General features: G+C 43.0%; 1 protein-coding gene across 1 annotated transcript in view; it reads left to right on the forward strand.

Annotated features, from left to right (window-relative positions):
- Positions 1–16,030, forward strand: part of LOC115470455 (C-factor-like) — a 96,253-nt gene that overhangs the window by 19,574 nt on the left and 60,649 nt on the right. The window contains exon 2 of the mRNA XM_030203647.1: positions 6,256–6,307. Within this exon, the coding sequence (XP_030059507.1) occupies positions 6,256–6,307 (52 nt within the window). The remainder of the gene's footprint in view (positions 1–6,255; positions 6,308–16,030) is intronic.

Below are 16,030 nucleotides of genomic sequence, written 5' to 3' on the forward strand. Positions count from 1 at the left end.
TGCAGGGGCGTAGCCAGACAACAGATTTTGGGTGGGCCTAGGCCAGAAGTGGGTGAGCACCAAATGTTCTTCCCCCCCCCCCACCCAAAAAATATCTCAGCTAGTGGGAAAACGCTTCTTTCCACCTTGGCAGTCTGCAGCAGACATGCACTGAAAACTGAGCATGTGCAGGTGCTAGTATTGTGGAGAGTAGCGTTTTCGTTAACATCAGGAGAAACTTCAGCTGGTGGAGCTTGGGATCCCCACCAGCTACCGCTAAATGTGTGCTACTGTTGGGTGGGCCTGAGCCCTACCAGGCCCACCTGTGGCTACGCCACTGGTGTGCTGAGTTTTCAAGGTTGATCTGATAGTTGCTCAGGGTAATGTTATGCATTTATGTGAAGTCTGTGACATGGAATGTTAAACCACCAGTTGGATATGAAATGTAATACTGTGTGAGATCTCTGAATGCAGTGCTGGAGTCTTCTGCAGAAATTTAAAATAGGGAACCAACAGTGAAATATAGGTTCTGAAGTGAGAAAACCTTTAACTTATTTCATTTTAATTAGAGTGTGTGGCCACAGTATTGAACAAGGATTAATTGTCACCAGAGAGAAGTTTCCAGTCAAGGACAGGGAGTTTAGGGTTTTGCCTCCTTGATTATTTCCTTTGAAAGTGAGGTTTAGGAAGAAGAAACCAGTGAAGCATCCTGCATCAAAGACTTCTTCAAGGGCCCCCACACAAGAAAGAATTCACTCCCATTGGTCATAGACTGAGCAGCTACAGCTAAGTGCCAATATCAGAGGAAAAACGTTGTCAATTTGAATTAGTATGAAGGAAAGGGACAATACTTACCTGAGAATTTAGCTGAGTAATCCAGACGACTGAAAGAGATGGTCCTGTAAAATAAAAATTGAAACCCAAAGAATCAAATTCTTTAAGCATTTGCATAAGAGAAACAATTACAGAGTTCTCAGGAAGTAAATGTAAAATGTTGTAAAAGGGAGAAACACTTATCTGATGTTTGAGTTTTCTGTCTGAGAAGTTCAGTTGACCTGTTGACATACAGAACAAACAAGAGTTGAATGTGAAGTGACATTTATAAGGAAACAGTTTGTTAAGTAAATAAAAATTGGTCTATACATTATATAGTTAAATATTTACTTCAATTTGAAAACATAAAAATAAAAAAAAACAGTTCTTAACATGCAAAATTGAAGGTTTGGTTATTCAAACTTTTGGGTTAAATTGGGAAAAAATTGAGTTTAATTACTTTCCTCGCCTTCTTAAGGTGAGCAAGAGGATACGTTTTTTTTTTGTATCCCTCGCCCTTCTCCAGCGGAGGATTCAGAGTCACGGGCACGACTACTGATACAGAGTACTCTGATCTTTCTGATCCAAACTGCCTGAGAAGGGGCGGGGCATACATATGCATGGGGTTTATGTTTGGTGCAGGACAGATTGTTTACTTAGAAATCTGTCATCAAGAGCATGCTAAAGGCATTATTTAAGAGTATACCAAGCACTACTCACACCTATATGCCTAGTGCCCCCTCATGTTAAGTCTGGGCCTCCCCAAAATGGCAAGTCTGGCGACACCACTGCATAGGCTGTGCAAGGACTGATAGAATTCATCTCCACAAGTTTATGAACAGATGCAGCCTTGAAGATGTGTGTAGACTATTGGGCTCATTTTCAAAAGAGAAGGACGCCCATCTTTCGACATAAATCGGAAGATGGACATCTTTCTCCCAGGGTCGTCCAAATCAGTATAATTGAAAGCTGATTTTGGATGTCCCCAACTGCACTCCATCGCAGGGATGGCCAAAGTTCAAGGGGGCATGTCGGAGGCATAGCGAAGGCGGGACTTGGGCTTGCCTAACACTTGGACGTCCTTGACCCATAATCAAAAAAAAGAAGGACGTCCCTGACGAACACTTGGATGTTTTCACCTGGTGGACCTGTTTTTATTATGACTAAGGCATAAAAAGGTGCCTGAACTGACCAGATGACCACCGGAGAGAATCGGGGATGACCTCCTGTTACTCCCCAAGTGGTCACTAACCTCCTCCCACCCTCAAAAAAACATCTTTCAAAATATTTTGTGTCAGCCTCTATGCCAGCCTCAGATATCATACTCAGGTCCATGACAGCAGTATGCAGGTCCCTGGGGCAGTTTTAGTGGGTGAATGCACTTCAGACAGGCAGACCCACCCCCATCCCCCACCCCCTACCTGTTACATTTGTGGAGGAAACAGCGAGCCCTCCAAAACCCACCACAAACCCACTGTAAGAATCAATCCTAACCAAGCCTGGGAAAGATGCTACCATGTGTGGCTCCTATTGGCTAATATCTTTCCTAGACACTTTTACAAAGATTTTAGCTGCTCATTTGCAGTGTTACTGATTTGACCTAATCCATAGCAACCTGGCCCGTTTTATTACAGGTCATCAAATCAGTGTTAATATTTGAAGGCTCTTAGATTTAATTTGGCAGGACATTAGAGGCCTTCTTCAGCAGTCCTATTTACTATAGAAGGGAAAGGGAAATGGGCCTTTCTGAGGTTTTTGCAACTACATTCAAAGCGGTTTACATATATTCAGGTACTTATTTTGTACCAGGGGCAGGGCAATGGAGGGTTAAGTTACTTGCCCAGAGTCACAAGGAGCTGCAGTGGGAATAGAACTCAGTTCCCCAGGATCAAAGTCCACTGCACTAACCACTAGGCTACTACTCCCTTTGGCCCTTTAATATGGCTACCCAAAGCATGATGGGGATTGGTGGCCTAACTTGGCCACCCCTGTTTGAATGTTAATGTGAGCGTCAGTGATTTTTTTTTTTTAATTAAAAAGAGGTACTTGGCAGCAGAAGCATAGCCAGGTTTTGGCATCAGGGGAGCAGACAGTGTAAAAAAAAAAATAAAATTATATATATATATATATTTTTTTATTTTATTTTATTTTATTTTTTTCATTGTAAGTCTGTTTGGGGGAGATTCCATTCCCGTTGCACCTCACCTCCCCTAGCTACACCTCTGCTTGACAGGTTTGCCCTCTCTTGACACTGATCTTTGCATTGCTAATGGAGCCATTTGTTCAGACTGGAGACATAAGATGCTCCCATTTGCAGATTAAGTGTTCATGATAACAGATCCCCAAGTAGCCCCTGACAGCTATAGTTAACCAAATAAGAGGTTTGGAGACAGGTTTTCTGGGTTCAAAAGAATTATTGCCAAGTCAGAAATCTTAAACCTAAACCTGCTGGGAGAATAAGCCAGTGAGATTCAAAGTCAACACTAATTTTACAGGGCAAAATCCCACATCAGATATCGGGGGGTGAATATATTAGGAAATATGGATAGGTTTGCTATAAATTACCCTCCCTTGATTAAAGCTATTTTTGAAGATTTGGATGAATGGGAGGGCCTTAGAGTGTCATGGTTAGGCAGAATTAATGCTGTGAAATGGTAGTTTTACCCACTCTTTTGTATTTGTTTGCATGTTTTACCTGCATTCATTCCTAAGTCCATTTTTATTAAGCTGCAAAGAAAAACATTTGCCTATGTTTTGACACACAAGCCACCAGGAGTAAAGAGGGAAAAAATATTCCTCTCCAGAAGTACTTAGGCATGGGTGTGCCTGACTCATTTGCATTGACTTTCATTTGCACTATCAGGGTGCTCAATTGAAAGCACTGACAGAGTGGTTTTCCAGGTCTCATAAAGCGTGGGTTAAGTTGGAACAAAACTTATTAGGAGCTGCTCCTCTATGAGCAGTACCATTGCGTCTTCCTAAGCAGCTTTGCTTACACTCTTAGTGGACTTGTTATAACATGGCCTAAACCTTGGAGGTCTGACAAGAGATGCAATTTAAACTCTTTCCACATATGCAGTATTTCTTTGCTACATGCATAAAATACGCTCCATGCTTTCTTGAGAATGCACTATTTCTGGGATTAGCAGTATAAGAATGTTTTGTACTTTTTTGGGATCTTGCCAGGTATTTGTGACCTGGATTGACCACTGTTGGGAACAGAATGCTGTGCTTGATGGACTTTGGTCTGTCCCAGTATGACAATACTTATGTACTTTCTTCTGAGGAGACAGAGCTCTGTTTTTCAGAGTTGGGGCGAGTAGATTTCTCCAGGTGGGTTTTGATGGGATTATTATTCCTTTTGATACCCTTCGGGATAAATATGAGATGGATTGAACTGATACATTTTCGTATCTTCAGCTCCGGGACTTTTTGAAAGTATTGACCTAAGGAGGAAGCACAGAAATTTTATTTTTGAAAGAATTGAGTTTGAGGTCTGGAAAAGGGAGCATTTCTAGGCTGTATAAATCGCTGCTCCTTAGCAAGTCACCTTACAGAAAATAGGAAAATTGTGAAACCCTGTTGTGCTACACCATAGATGGTATGGAGTGGAAGGAATTGTACACGTGCCCTCTTGGGATTTTCATTGCTAGTAACTTGATTGAGCACAGCTATAAGATCTTATTCCAATGGTACTATACTCCTTGTTGCCTCCATAAAATGTATGGGTTAGGCTCTGGTGAATTGTTGGAGAAGTTTTGGATAGAGGCACCTTTGTACATGTTTGATGGAAATTTTGTAAGGCACAATCATACTGGAATACTGTGGTACAACACTTAGAAGAAATTTTGCACATTAAGGACACTGAACCATGTACATGACCATTGGACATGTACATTTTTTAATGAATGGACCAAATCTGGACTTGGAAGGAGGTGGTCAGGAAGTGGTGGCCCTGGTAGAGTAGGGTTGTTATCTGATTGGAAACAACCCAAGCTATCCTCTAGAGGGAAAGGGAAATGGGACTTGATATACCGCCTTTCTGAGGTTTTTGCAACTACATTCAAAGCGGTTCACATATATTCAGGTACTTATTTTGTACCAAGGGCAATGGAGAGTTAAGAAAAGCTGTTAGTGGAATTGATCACATCTATTTAATGTCCAAGCTAACAGCTTTGAGAGAGCAAAATTTGCACTTAACATTTGCCAGCCCTGCCAGCTCTACCAGCATTGGAGGAGTCTTTCAAGGTAGAAAATATTAATGAGGGAGGAAGGTTTGGAAGGAAGCATGGGAGAGGGAGAGGTTTGGATTGTACGTTATGTTATTAAAAACTGTTCGAAGCCTGTATGAAGGTTTGTTTGCTGTAACGTGTCATTTTTACTAAATTTGTTAAGTTCCGGGATTAGTACATGTTCAATAATTAAAGAATGAAATAAAAGAAATAGAGGTAGAACGTACTATGTGTTCAAATGATGCTTTGTTGTGTGTAGAGTATGTGTATGAAAATGGCAGCTCTAGCTTTCCTAATACTAAGCAAACCCTTTCACTGTGTCCAAGGAGGGGTAATTTGTGTTACAATTAGCACCCTACCCTTTTGAAAAGTTGATTCCTATGAACAGATTTCTATGTCCAGAAAAATCAATAGAGTTCTAAAAATAAAAATAAACAATGGACATAGTTTTCAAAGATATATTTCCCACATGAAACATTGGTTTACACATGCAAATAGCTTGTTATAAAATTGCTCTGACTTTATATGAGTTAAATTATGTGTGTAATGCCTTTTTGCTCATACTTGTACCTGTGGTAAATGGAGGCTTTTTTGGGGGCAGAGTGTAGACATACTTTTGGATTTTCAAAAAGTACACACACACATTTTCTAAAAATAGCAGGTAGGCCATTGCTTTTCTATGGAAACAAGCTATGCAGTGGACTGAGAACATAGGAAACTGGGCAAGTCACTTAACCCGCCATTGCCCCAGCTACAAAAACATAGTTGTGAAAACACTAGAGACAGAGAAAGTACCTGCATGCATGTAATAAATGTAAAACCGCTTTGGTTTGCACCCACAGAAAGGCAGTATATCAAATCCATGACCCTTTTTACCTTTTTGGAATATTCAGGTACTTCTGGACTAGCTACTGTTGGAGACAGGATGCTGGGCTTAGAGGACCTTGGTCTGACTCAGCAGTGCATTTCTTATGTTCAGGTATAAGTGTGCTATATTTCAGTGGGATCCATTCTCAACAGAATTTGCATATATGTTCTTTATTAAATTTCACCAAGGCCCACACAGGAGAAAGTATGCACCTATGTTTTATGCATGCCTGCAGTTATAAAATTATACCCAGTATATATATGATGGAATATAGTAATTAGTTAAAATAAGGTTTATGATTTTTAGAACTCCACCCGTATAGTGGGTTTGTATTTATCTTTCTTTAACATTTTTATATTTTAGGAGCTGACAAATTTGGCTGCAAAACATCCCAACCTTTCTGTGATCAGCCTAGGTATGTCTGTTTGTTATATTTAAGTGATTTTTTATATCACCTTTCAATAAATAACGACAAAGACATGGGCATTTTCGATCTGACATCTAAATCCGACTTTGGACAATTTGCTGAAAAGTCCAAAAATCAAGTAGTGAAAATGACCATTTCCAAACCAGAAAAATGTCTCTCTTTTTTTCTTTGAAAATGACCATTTCCTAGATGTTGTTGTACTTAGTATATCTATCTTTTTGGACCATTAAAAAAAAAAAAAAAGTACAAATGAAAAATGCACAAAATCAAGCCACTGGGATGTAGGATGAGCCAGCTTTCCTAGTAGACTGGCCACAGTGGTATATCCCAGCAGAACAGTGGAGCACCTTAGGGGACACTGCAGTGGACTTCACATAAAAGGTCCTAGGTACATATCTCATGGGGTGGAGGGGGGGGGGGTCAGTGATCACTGAAGGTGTAAGGAGATGTAATTCTTTTATTCCTGCAGTGGTCATCTGGTCTTTTAATTTACTTTTATATGGCTTATTCATTAATAAAGAGGTCTAGACCAAAACATCCAACTTATAGCCCTGGATGTTTTTGTTTTGTTCTATTATGGCAGAAAAATGTCCAAGTGTTAGGAACACCTAGATCCCACCCTTAACACGCCCCTGAAAACCCCCCTTGTAATTTGAATGCACTTCTGACCACGGGCATATCTGCGTGGGGCCACAGGGGCCTGGGCCCCCGCAGATTTCGCCCTGGCCCCCCTCCCCGCCGTCAACCCCCGCTGCTTACTTTTGCTGGCGGGGGGCCCCAACCCCCGCCAGCCGAGGTCTGACCCGCAGTCTTCATATTTCGTCTTCCTCCGACTCCTCCGTGGCCATTCTGTAAGTAACGCTGCTGATTTGTTGAATCCAGTTCGGATTGGGGGCCCCCCGCCAGCAAAGGTAAGCAGCGGGGGAGGGTTGACGGTGGGGGTGTGTGGGGTGTGGAGAGTGGCAGTGGCGGCGGGGAGGCAAAAATGTGCCCCCTCTCTCTGACTCTGGCCCCCCCTACCGCTGGATTCCAGATACGCCCCTGCTTCTGACAGACTTTATAGAAAAGTGTCTAAAAATTGGTTTTGAAAATACCAGTTTGGACGTTTTTGTGAGAAACAAATGCAGATTTATATGACTTTTTGGACTTTTTTCTCTTTTGAAAATGAGGTTCCATACTAACATAGTAGATGACAGCATGTAAAGACCTGTATGGTCCATCCAGTCTGCCTAACAAGATAAACTCATAGCATAAAGTATGATATGATAGTACTTATGTATAACTGATTTTGATTTGTGCTTGCCTCTTTAAGGACACAAACCATCTGCTTGGCACTGGCCTTGTTCTCCAACTACTGAAATTGTCATCAAAGCCCCACTCTAGCCCATCCAAATCTGTTCAGCCACGATCAGAGCACAGACTGTAGATGACTGCCCGGCACTGGGCTTGCTCTCCAGCTACTGAAGATGAATTTTTCCAGCCATGATCAGGGCACAGACTGTAGAATCTGCCCAGCACTGGTTTTGCTTCCAAATTACTAGTGTTGCCATCTAAACACCACTAAATGTGTTTGGTTCCATGCCTTCTACATAGGATTCCTTTGTGTTTATCCTATGCATTTTTGAATTCCATTACTGTTTTCATCTCCACCACCCTCCACAGGAGGGCATTCCAAGTGTCTACCACCTTCTTCATGAAAAAGTACTTTCTGACATTATTCTTGAGTCATCCCCCCTGCAACCTCAATTCATGCCCTTTAGTTCTACCACTTTCCCGTCTCTGGAAAGGGTTGGCTTGTAGCTGTATCATATCACCCCATCTCTCCTTTCCTCCAGGGTATGCATGTTCAGGTTCTCAAGTCTCTTCTCATTTGTCTTGTGACGCAAACCCCATACCATATTTGTCACTTTTCTCTGAACTGCTTCAAATCTTTTTATGTCCTTAGCAAGATACGACCTCCAAAATTGAACACAGTACTCCAAGTGGAGCCTCACTAACGACTTGTACAGGGACATCAACATCTCATTTCTTCTGCTGGTTATACTTGTGTCTATGCAGCCTAGCGTCCTTCTGGCCATGGCAACTGCTTTGTCGCATTTTATCAGCTTGAGATTCTCAGACACCAAGGTTTCTCTCAAGAGCTGTGCTTATTGATCTCTCTCCTCCTATCTGGTACATCTCCTTTGGATTTCCAACCCTAATGAATCACTCTGCTCTTCTTTGCATTAAATTTTAACTGCCAGACCTTTGACCAGTCTTCTAATTTTTGGAGATATCTTCAATGGTTTCTCTGGGGTATCCGCTCTATTGGCTATCTTTGTGTCATCCACAAAAAGGCAAACTTTTCTTTCTAACCCTTCAGCAATATCTCTCACAAATATATTAAACAGAATTGGCCCTAGTACTGACCCCTGAGGCACTTCACTACTCACTTTCCTTTCCTCCAAGCGGATTCCATTTACTACTACCCTCTGTGGCCTGCCGGTCAACCAGTTTCCAATCTAGTTCATCACTTTGGGTCCTAAGTTCAGCCCTCTCAGCTTATTCATTAGTCTTCTGCGAGGAACTGTATCAAAGGCTTTGCTGAAATCCAAATAGATTACATCTAGCACATATCTTATTTTATCCAGTTCTTTGGTCACCCAGTCAAAGAAATCAATCAGATTTATTTGACAGGATTTTCCTTTGGTAAAGCCACATTCCTCAGATCCTGCAACCTGTTGGATTCTAAAAAGTTAACTAGCTTTTTTCCTTCAGCAGCAACTCCATTATTTTTTCTACCACCTACATGAGGCTCAAAAGCCTGAGGTTTCCCTCTTCTTCCCTGTCCCCGCTTTTGTGAAGATGGACCAAATCAGCTCATCTCCAATCCCATAGAACCTCTCCTCTCTAAAGATCTATCAAATAAATCTTTAAGAGGTCCTGCCAGGATTTCTCTGAGCTCCCTCAGTATCCTGGGATGTATCCCATCTGGCCCCATAGCTTTGTCCACTTTCAGATTTTCAAGTTGTTTATAAAACGCTTTCTTCCATGAACAGTGCAATATACACCCCATTCCCAGATATATCCTAGCTAGCTGACCATGGTTCTTCTGCAAGATTTTCTTCCATGAACACTGAAGAGAAGTATTTGTTAGCATGTTCGCTTTATCCTCATCATTCTCCACATATCTATTCTCTGCATCTTTCAGCCTTACAATTTCATTCCTAGCTTTTCTCCTTTTCCCAAAATATCTGAAAAGGGTCTTGTCACCTCTCTTTATATCTTTAGCCACTTTTTCGCTAGCTATATTTCCCTGTTAGCTTCTTTGAGTTCAATCTGGTAATCTTTTCAATGATCCACTTGTTGTGGTCTTCTGTATTTTTTTTTGAATGCGGCCTCTTTTGCCCTTATTTTTTTTGGCCACTTGTTTCTCTTGTTTTTGTTTACTTTCCTTGTATAAAGATCTGTTGCCATGCAGCTTTCAGCTTGGACCACTGCATTTCCACTTCTATTCTTACCCATGTTGTCAGCTCCTTCAGGTATTTCTCCATTGTGCCCAACCCACATCAGCGTGTCTGAAATCCTGTAGTTTGAGCTTTGTGCGTTTGCACTCTGCTTTTATATTAAACTATATCATGTGATTATCACTATTGCCTAGGTGGGCACCCACCCAGATATTGGAAATACTTCCTCAATTTGTGAGCATTAGATCCAGCATCAACCCTTCCCTTGTGGGTTCTGTCACCATTTGTCTGAACAAAACACTTTGACAGACATCCACGATTGATCTCTCTACTTTTTTTCATTTCTGCCGATGGGACGTTGCAATCCACATCAGGAAAGTTGAAATCTCCCAAAACAGTGCCTCCCCTTTCATTCCAAGCATATGGATATTTTCAATCAGATCCTTGTTCAGCTTCTCCATTTGTGCTGGCGATCTGTAAATAATACCCATGTGGATACAGGTTCCATCTTCTCTTTCAAGGATGATCCATATAGCTTGCAGCCGCTCTGATATTACTTTTCACATACAGTGCCACTCCTCCACCTCTTTGGCTCTCCCTAGCCTTCCTAAAAAGATTATTGCCAATATGGTCGCATCCCATTAATGGGAATCATTGAATCATGTCTCTGTAATAGCAACAATATTCAAGCCTTCCTGAAACATCAGGGCTTGCAAATCTTGAACTTTTTTTTTTTACTTTGATTACATGCATTTGTGCTCATTGATTTCCATGTGTTATTAAGTGAGTTTAGATGTTTTTCTATATTAATATTACCTTCCCCACTGCCGTCATATTTTTCCTGGGGTGACTTTCTAAATTCCTTGCTTCCTTTTCTCACGTCCACCCTCAGTTTAAATGTCTAGAAACATATTGTCTGAATTTCTCTGCAAGGATCCTTTTTCCTGTCACAGAAAGGTGTAGCCCATCATTACAGTACAGCCTGTTATTTTTTTCATATACTGCCCCATCCTCCTGTGTATCTAAAACCTTGATGTAAAGAACTCCTCTGTTTTACGTAGTCTTTCCTTTCCCTTCCCATATGTAGGAATAACTTCAGAAAAAAAACAGTCTGAACCAAAGACTTGAACCCCTCCCCATTTTTGCTATCGTTGGCCAGGCCATTTATCCCCAGGTTGATTACAATATCAGTATTAGAATCCTTACTATATTCTCAGATCACATTCAGTATTTGGTACTTCTGATAGCAGAGGATCCTGAAAGGCATTTCTCTAGGTTGGCATCTTTGAGCTGTGTTCCTAAGTTAATGCCTCTTATAATGGAGTCTCCTAATAGTAAGAATTTTCTGCTATGAGCTGCTCTGTCATTGTTTTGGGGATGTCCTTTTACATTCCTTGCCTCTGGCTCCAGTTCAGTACTTCTTTACGGATTATCATAATGCTCCAATGTATCAAAGGAATTATATAGGAGCAAAGGCTGGGAGGATGAAAGCCTCTGTTATACAGGTTGTAATCTATCTGAGCCTACTGTGACCCATCTATTTCTCTGTTGACTTTATTCTCTGTGGCAGTGCTGGTGGTAAACTGGATGGGAATTGGGTAGTCCTGGATGCTTCCTTAATTTCAGCCAGTTCCTTCTTGAGTTTGTTGATTTCATCTTTCATAGCTGATATTTGGAGACAGATGAGGCAAGCTCTAAGGTTCCAGATGTTTTGCCTTAGGACTAAGGCACAATATATATTGCATTGAATGAAAGTAATTTTGATATGATTAACAAGTGTGAGAAGACAATGTTGGGGGATATCAAAGAGCATGATTATCCAACATAGGGTTTATTGAAGATAATTGTCTCTTGGTTTTCCTAGCCTAGGTATAGGTGGGAGAGGGGTAGGTATGGAGGGATTATATAAAGTCAGGAGGAGGACAGAAATATAGCAAGTGAGAGGAAAGGAAGGATTTTTTTTTCTTTTATATAGGATAGATGGAGATAAAGTCAGTAGATTATCAGGAAGATATTGAGAGAGAGAGAGACACGGGTAAGAAAGCAGTTTAGAATCTATGAATCAATCCAAATACTATTAGTCTTCCCTTTGCTGAGAAGTTCTTTCTTGTGGTTTACTGCTTAGGGTATACCCTAGTCCACTGTACTAGAGGGCTCTGCAAGACCATCTGCTACTGGTCTTACAGAGCCCTGCCAACAGGACTTAGAGGCAGATGCACTAAAGCTAAATGAGCCTTTAATGACTCTCCAACGAGGAAAATTTGATCCGTTGCATGCATCAAAGGGCTTTTACCGAGGAAGCCAGCAGCTAACGAAAACGGAATGGAGATGAGCAATTAGTGTGAAAACCCCATTGAAACGACATGCACTAACCTTTTCCGATTGCCTTTACGCAGGAAAAAGGCAGGAAAACTAACGAGAGGTCTGGACCACTCGTTAGGTCAGCTCTGTGGCAGGAAAAATCATTAAGAGAAAAAATAAACAAACTTTGAGCCAATCCCAGCGCATTAGCAGAGCTAAAAGCGCTGTGATTGGTCCAAAGGAAGTCAGAAAAACAAAAATAAAAAAAAAAAAAAAAGGATCGGGAGGGGGCAAGGGCGCTCATCAGGAGCGTCCTGTACGGACGGCCTTGCCCCCCCCCCCGCTGCTCGCCACTTTCCGCCGCTCCCCCCACCCCGAAAAAGCAAAATTCGAGCAGCCCCTGCCCCCTCCCTTCCTCACTACTCTCTCACCTCAGCTCCGCCTCCCGACATCCTCCGTCCTGTGCCCCGCCCCCTTTTGGGGTCGTCGCCGCCATTCCCCTCTTCCATCGGGCCCCCCTCCCTCTTACCGGGCCCGTGCAGCGCCTCTCTCCTCTGTCCGAAGGCGCTGCACGGGCAACAAGAAAGCTGATGGCTGCCTTCGCCCAGCTTCGATGGCGCGTCTTTCTCCTGCTGGGCCCGCCCCTGTCTGACGTCAGTAACCTACGTAGGTGTTTTGACTGTTTGTGGCATGCGCAGAGCAGCTAACATAACGCTTGGCTGCTCTGCGCATGATTTGGGGGCCGATTAACGATGTGTATTGTGATTCTTTGGTACATTGTACGTTTCAATACCGATCTCAGCATGTGTGACTTTTTTTTTTTTTGGTGCATTTTTCGTTATTTTAAAATCGTTAGGGACTTTAACGATTTAGATTTTTTTACGTTTGGTTGCTGCATCTGCCTCTTAAGCAGCAACTGGCTTGCAGAAACAAAACCAACAGACAAAAGACCACTTTCTCTCTAAAGCTGGGGCCTTAAATAAGTAAAAGAACATTCCTGTTTCCTATCCTTGGCACATTCCAGCTGGGAAGCAGCAAGCACAGTCATAGGCTTGTATTTCTTTATGTTTCTTCCAGGGCAGATCTACCCCTGAAAAAAAGAGAAAATTCACCTTCAGTTGTAAGGATTTTAGCAACACCTGGGTCACATCTATAACAATAGTTTCTGGTTTGCCTGGTTTAACTGCTGATCAGTATCAATCGCATACTGATACTAGGTAATTTATTTTTCCCTGTAACCTTTTCTGATCTTGACAGAAGGAAAATTCCATACCAGCAAGTTACTATGTGCCTGGAGAGATGTTCCTTCAGAAAAGATGTTGTGTATCCAAGAGCAAGTATAAGCTTGAAGGAGATTAAGCTTGTTGATCCCTTGCTATACCCTCAGGAGAAACTCATCTTTCCTGGCAAACAAGTTGCTGAGCAAATAAAGCTATCATAAGTACATAAGTATTGCCATACTCAGGGCCGGTCTTAGGCAGAGTCGACCAAGGCGACCGCATAGGGCCCCGTGCCTAAGGGGGCCCCGCGCAGCGCCTAAGGGGGCCCCGTGCAGCGCCTCAACTCTGCCTCGCTCGTGCCTCCACTCCGACCTCCACCACTGCTCGCCTTAGTCGCCTGAGATGATCCCCATTCCCGCGGCTCGGCCACTCCGCTCCCGCCACCACCAGCGCGGCATCCACCCCCGGCTTGGGCCCGCTACTAATTGTAGTGGACTTGAACTGAATAATTTCTGGGGAGGGGAGGTTTCATGATAGCATTGTGCTTGTTATTTCAATCAGGTTTTTTTGTATAAGTTTAGCTTCATTTGTCTTTATTTGAAATTTCGTAAATAAAAAAATGTTCTAAAAATGGAATAATCTCATCAATGGGGTGGAGCTAGGGTGGGGGCGGGGCTAGGGTAGGCAGGGCTAGGATGGGGCCCCACCAAATTGGTCTGCATATGGCCCCGCACTTGCTAAGACCGGCCCTGGCCATACTGGGAAAGACCAAAGTCCATCAAGTCCAGCATCCTGTTTCCAACAGTAGCCAATCCAGGTCACAAATACCTGGCAAGATCCCAAAAAAGTACAAAACATTTTATACTGCTTATCCCAGAAATAGCAACTTAGAAGCCAGAAGATGACTCTGTCCCGATGCTCAAAGCTAACCAGGCTTGCAACATTTCATTTAGTCTGGTTTTAGACAGTTTAGCATGCATGTTATTGTGCACCTAATGCACAAAAGGTTTTTGCGCTTTTACTGTTCACGAAAGAAGCGACCAAATATTTTATGCAAATTTGCTCATTAGTATTAAAATATCATGTAAATGAGGCTAGTAGCGATTCTCTCCAATGCTCAGGAAAATGGCATACAAAATCCCCTGCCCTAATGACTAAAACCTGCTGACAGCTATGAGCAAACATTAGAGTGAGTGTGCAACTGATCTTTGCGTAATTTCAAGGATTCCCCGCTGCTCTCTAGTTCTTGATGTAGGAGGTTTCGGGTACCAGAAAGCTGTGTCTCTGTTCAGCTGTGCAGTTTCTACAATCAGCTTCTGGTATCGTCTTCAGTGTTACTGTTTTTAAAACTTTTTTTTACTTATATATTTTTACATTTTTGCTGTCTGCCAGGCACGTTCCTCCACCTTTAACTTCCAATATGCAACACTAGCAGCATGCATATAATTTGCATGTTGTTAGTGTTGAGCATTGTGCAGTAATTTTTCTTCGGTATTCAAGCCAGTGTTTTCCAGAGCTGTTCCCTGCAGCACCAGAGTTCTGAGCATTTGGGCCTCAGTTATTTGGTACAAGCATGTAAACTGTGTTTAGTATAAGTTTTCTTGTCATCAAGCAGATGAAGCCATTACGTATGGGTTATGTCCATCAACCAGCAGGGGAGATAGAGAGCACTCAAACTTTCACAGTGCCCTCTTGGCCAGCTAGCTCCACTGCCTCTTCAGTATTCTCTATCTCCCTTAGCAGGGTGGCTGCAGCTTGTTCGAGCTCCAGAAAAATCTGCTGGGAGGTGGTTCCTGGCTTGCCAGTTGTTAACCGGGGTGTTGGAGGCTATAGCAGCTTCACTTTAAAGGCACATAGGTTAGCCCTTTCCCTGCCTTACCCATACCTCTGTGGATGTGGACATATTGCCTTGCTTTCCCTGTCCTTACCCACCAACAGTGGATGCAGGCATATAGGTTCGCCCTTTCCCTGCCTTTCCCACTCATCTGAGCCTCCGGAGTCTTCAATACCTCTGCTTTCCTCACAGCTTAAAAAAAAAAAAAAAAAAGTCGCGTCGCGTTTTTAAACGCAGAGACGCTGGAACAGAGGTTATTGACCTTATTTTCAGCAGGATCGTAGTTGTACACTAGATCCTTTGAGGTAAGAGTGTTTTCCAACTCCTCCGGGGTGGGCCCGCGATCGGGGCGATGTTGGCGCGAAACCACCATTTTGGATTTTACCGCCGTTTTTTGGTGATGGCTGCGGACAATGTAAAGCGCTGTTCCACTTGTGGCAAGCGCAAATCAGCAGCAGGGCTCTGTAAATCGTGCTGTACTGGCATAGGAGCCGGCCCGAGCATGGCGAGCGATGTTTCTTCCCGCTCTGAGCTGGCAGTGGGCTCCATTTTGCTTACACCGCATGACGCGGCCTCTGTGGACACGGAGAGACCTGAGCCGGGTGGGGCACCTCGAGATGGGGTTATTTCAGGAGTGGCTAGCACCGGACAGGATTTGGGTGCCCAGGGTGAGATTTTCTCCCCGGATTTTGTGCTTTTGCTGCATAAAGCATACATGATGAAAAGAGCCCTTCCTCAAGGGTCGCCTGAGGCTCCTCTGATTGCCCCCCCGATGGATTCTGGCCTGGGACTGCCCAGTGAGGCTTTTTCCCGGATGCTTGGCCTAAAGATAAGCGCAGAAGGGTTAATTCCCCTTCAGATTGTGGTGCACCTTTTTCCCCCCCGTGGTCGGGGTGTGAGGATTCGGAGA

The sequence above is a fragment of the Microcaecilia unicolor genome, chromosome 5 (genome assembly GCF_901765095.1).
Source record: "Microcaecilia unicolor chromosome 5, aMicUni1.1, whole genome shotgun sequence".
NCBI classification, from domain to species: domain Eukaryota; kingdom Metazoa; phylum Chordata; class Amphibia; order Gymnophiona; family Siphonopidae; genus Microcaecilia; species Microcaecilia unicolor.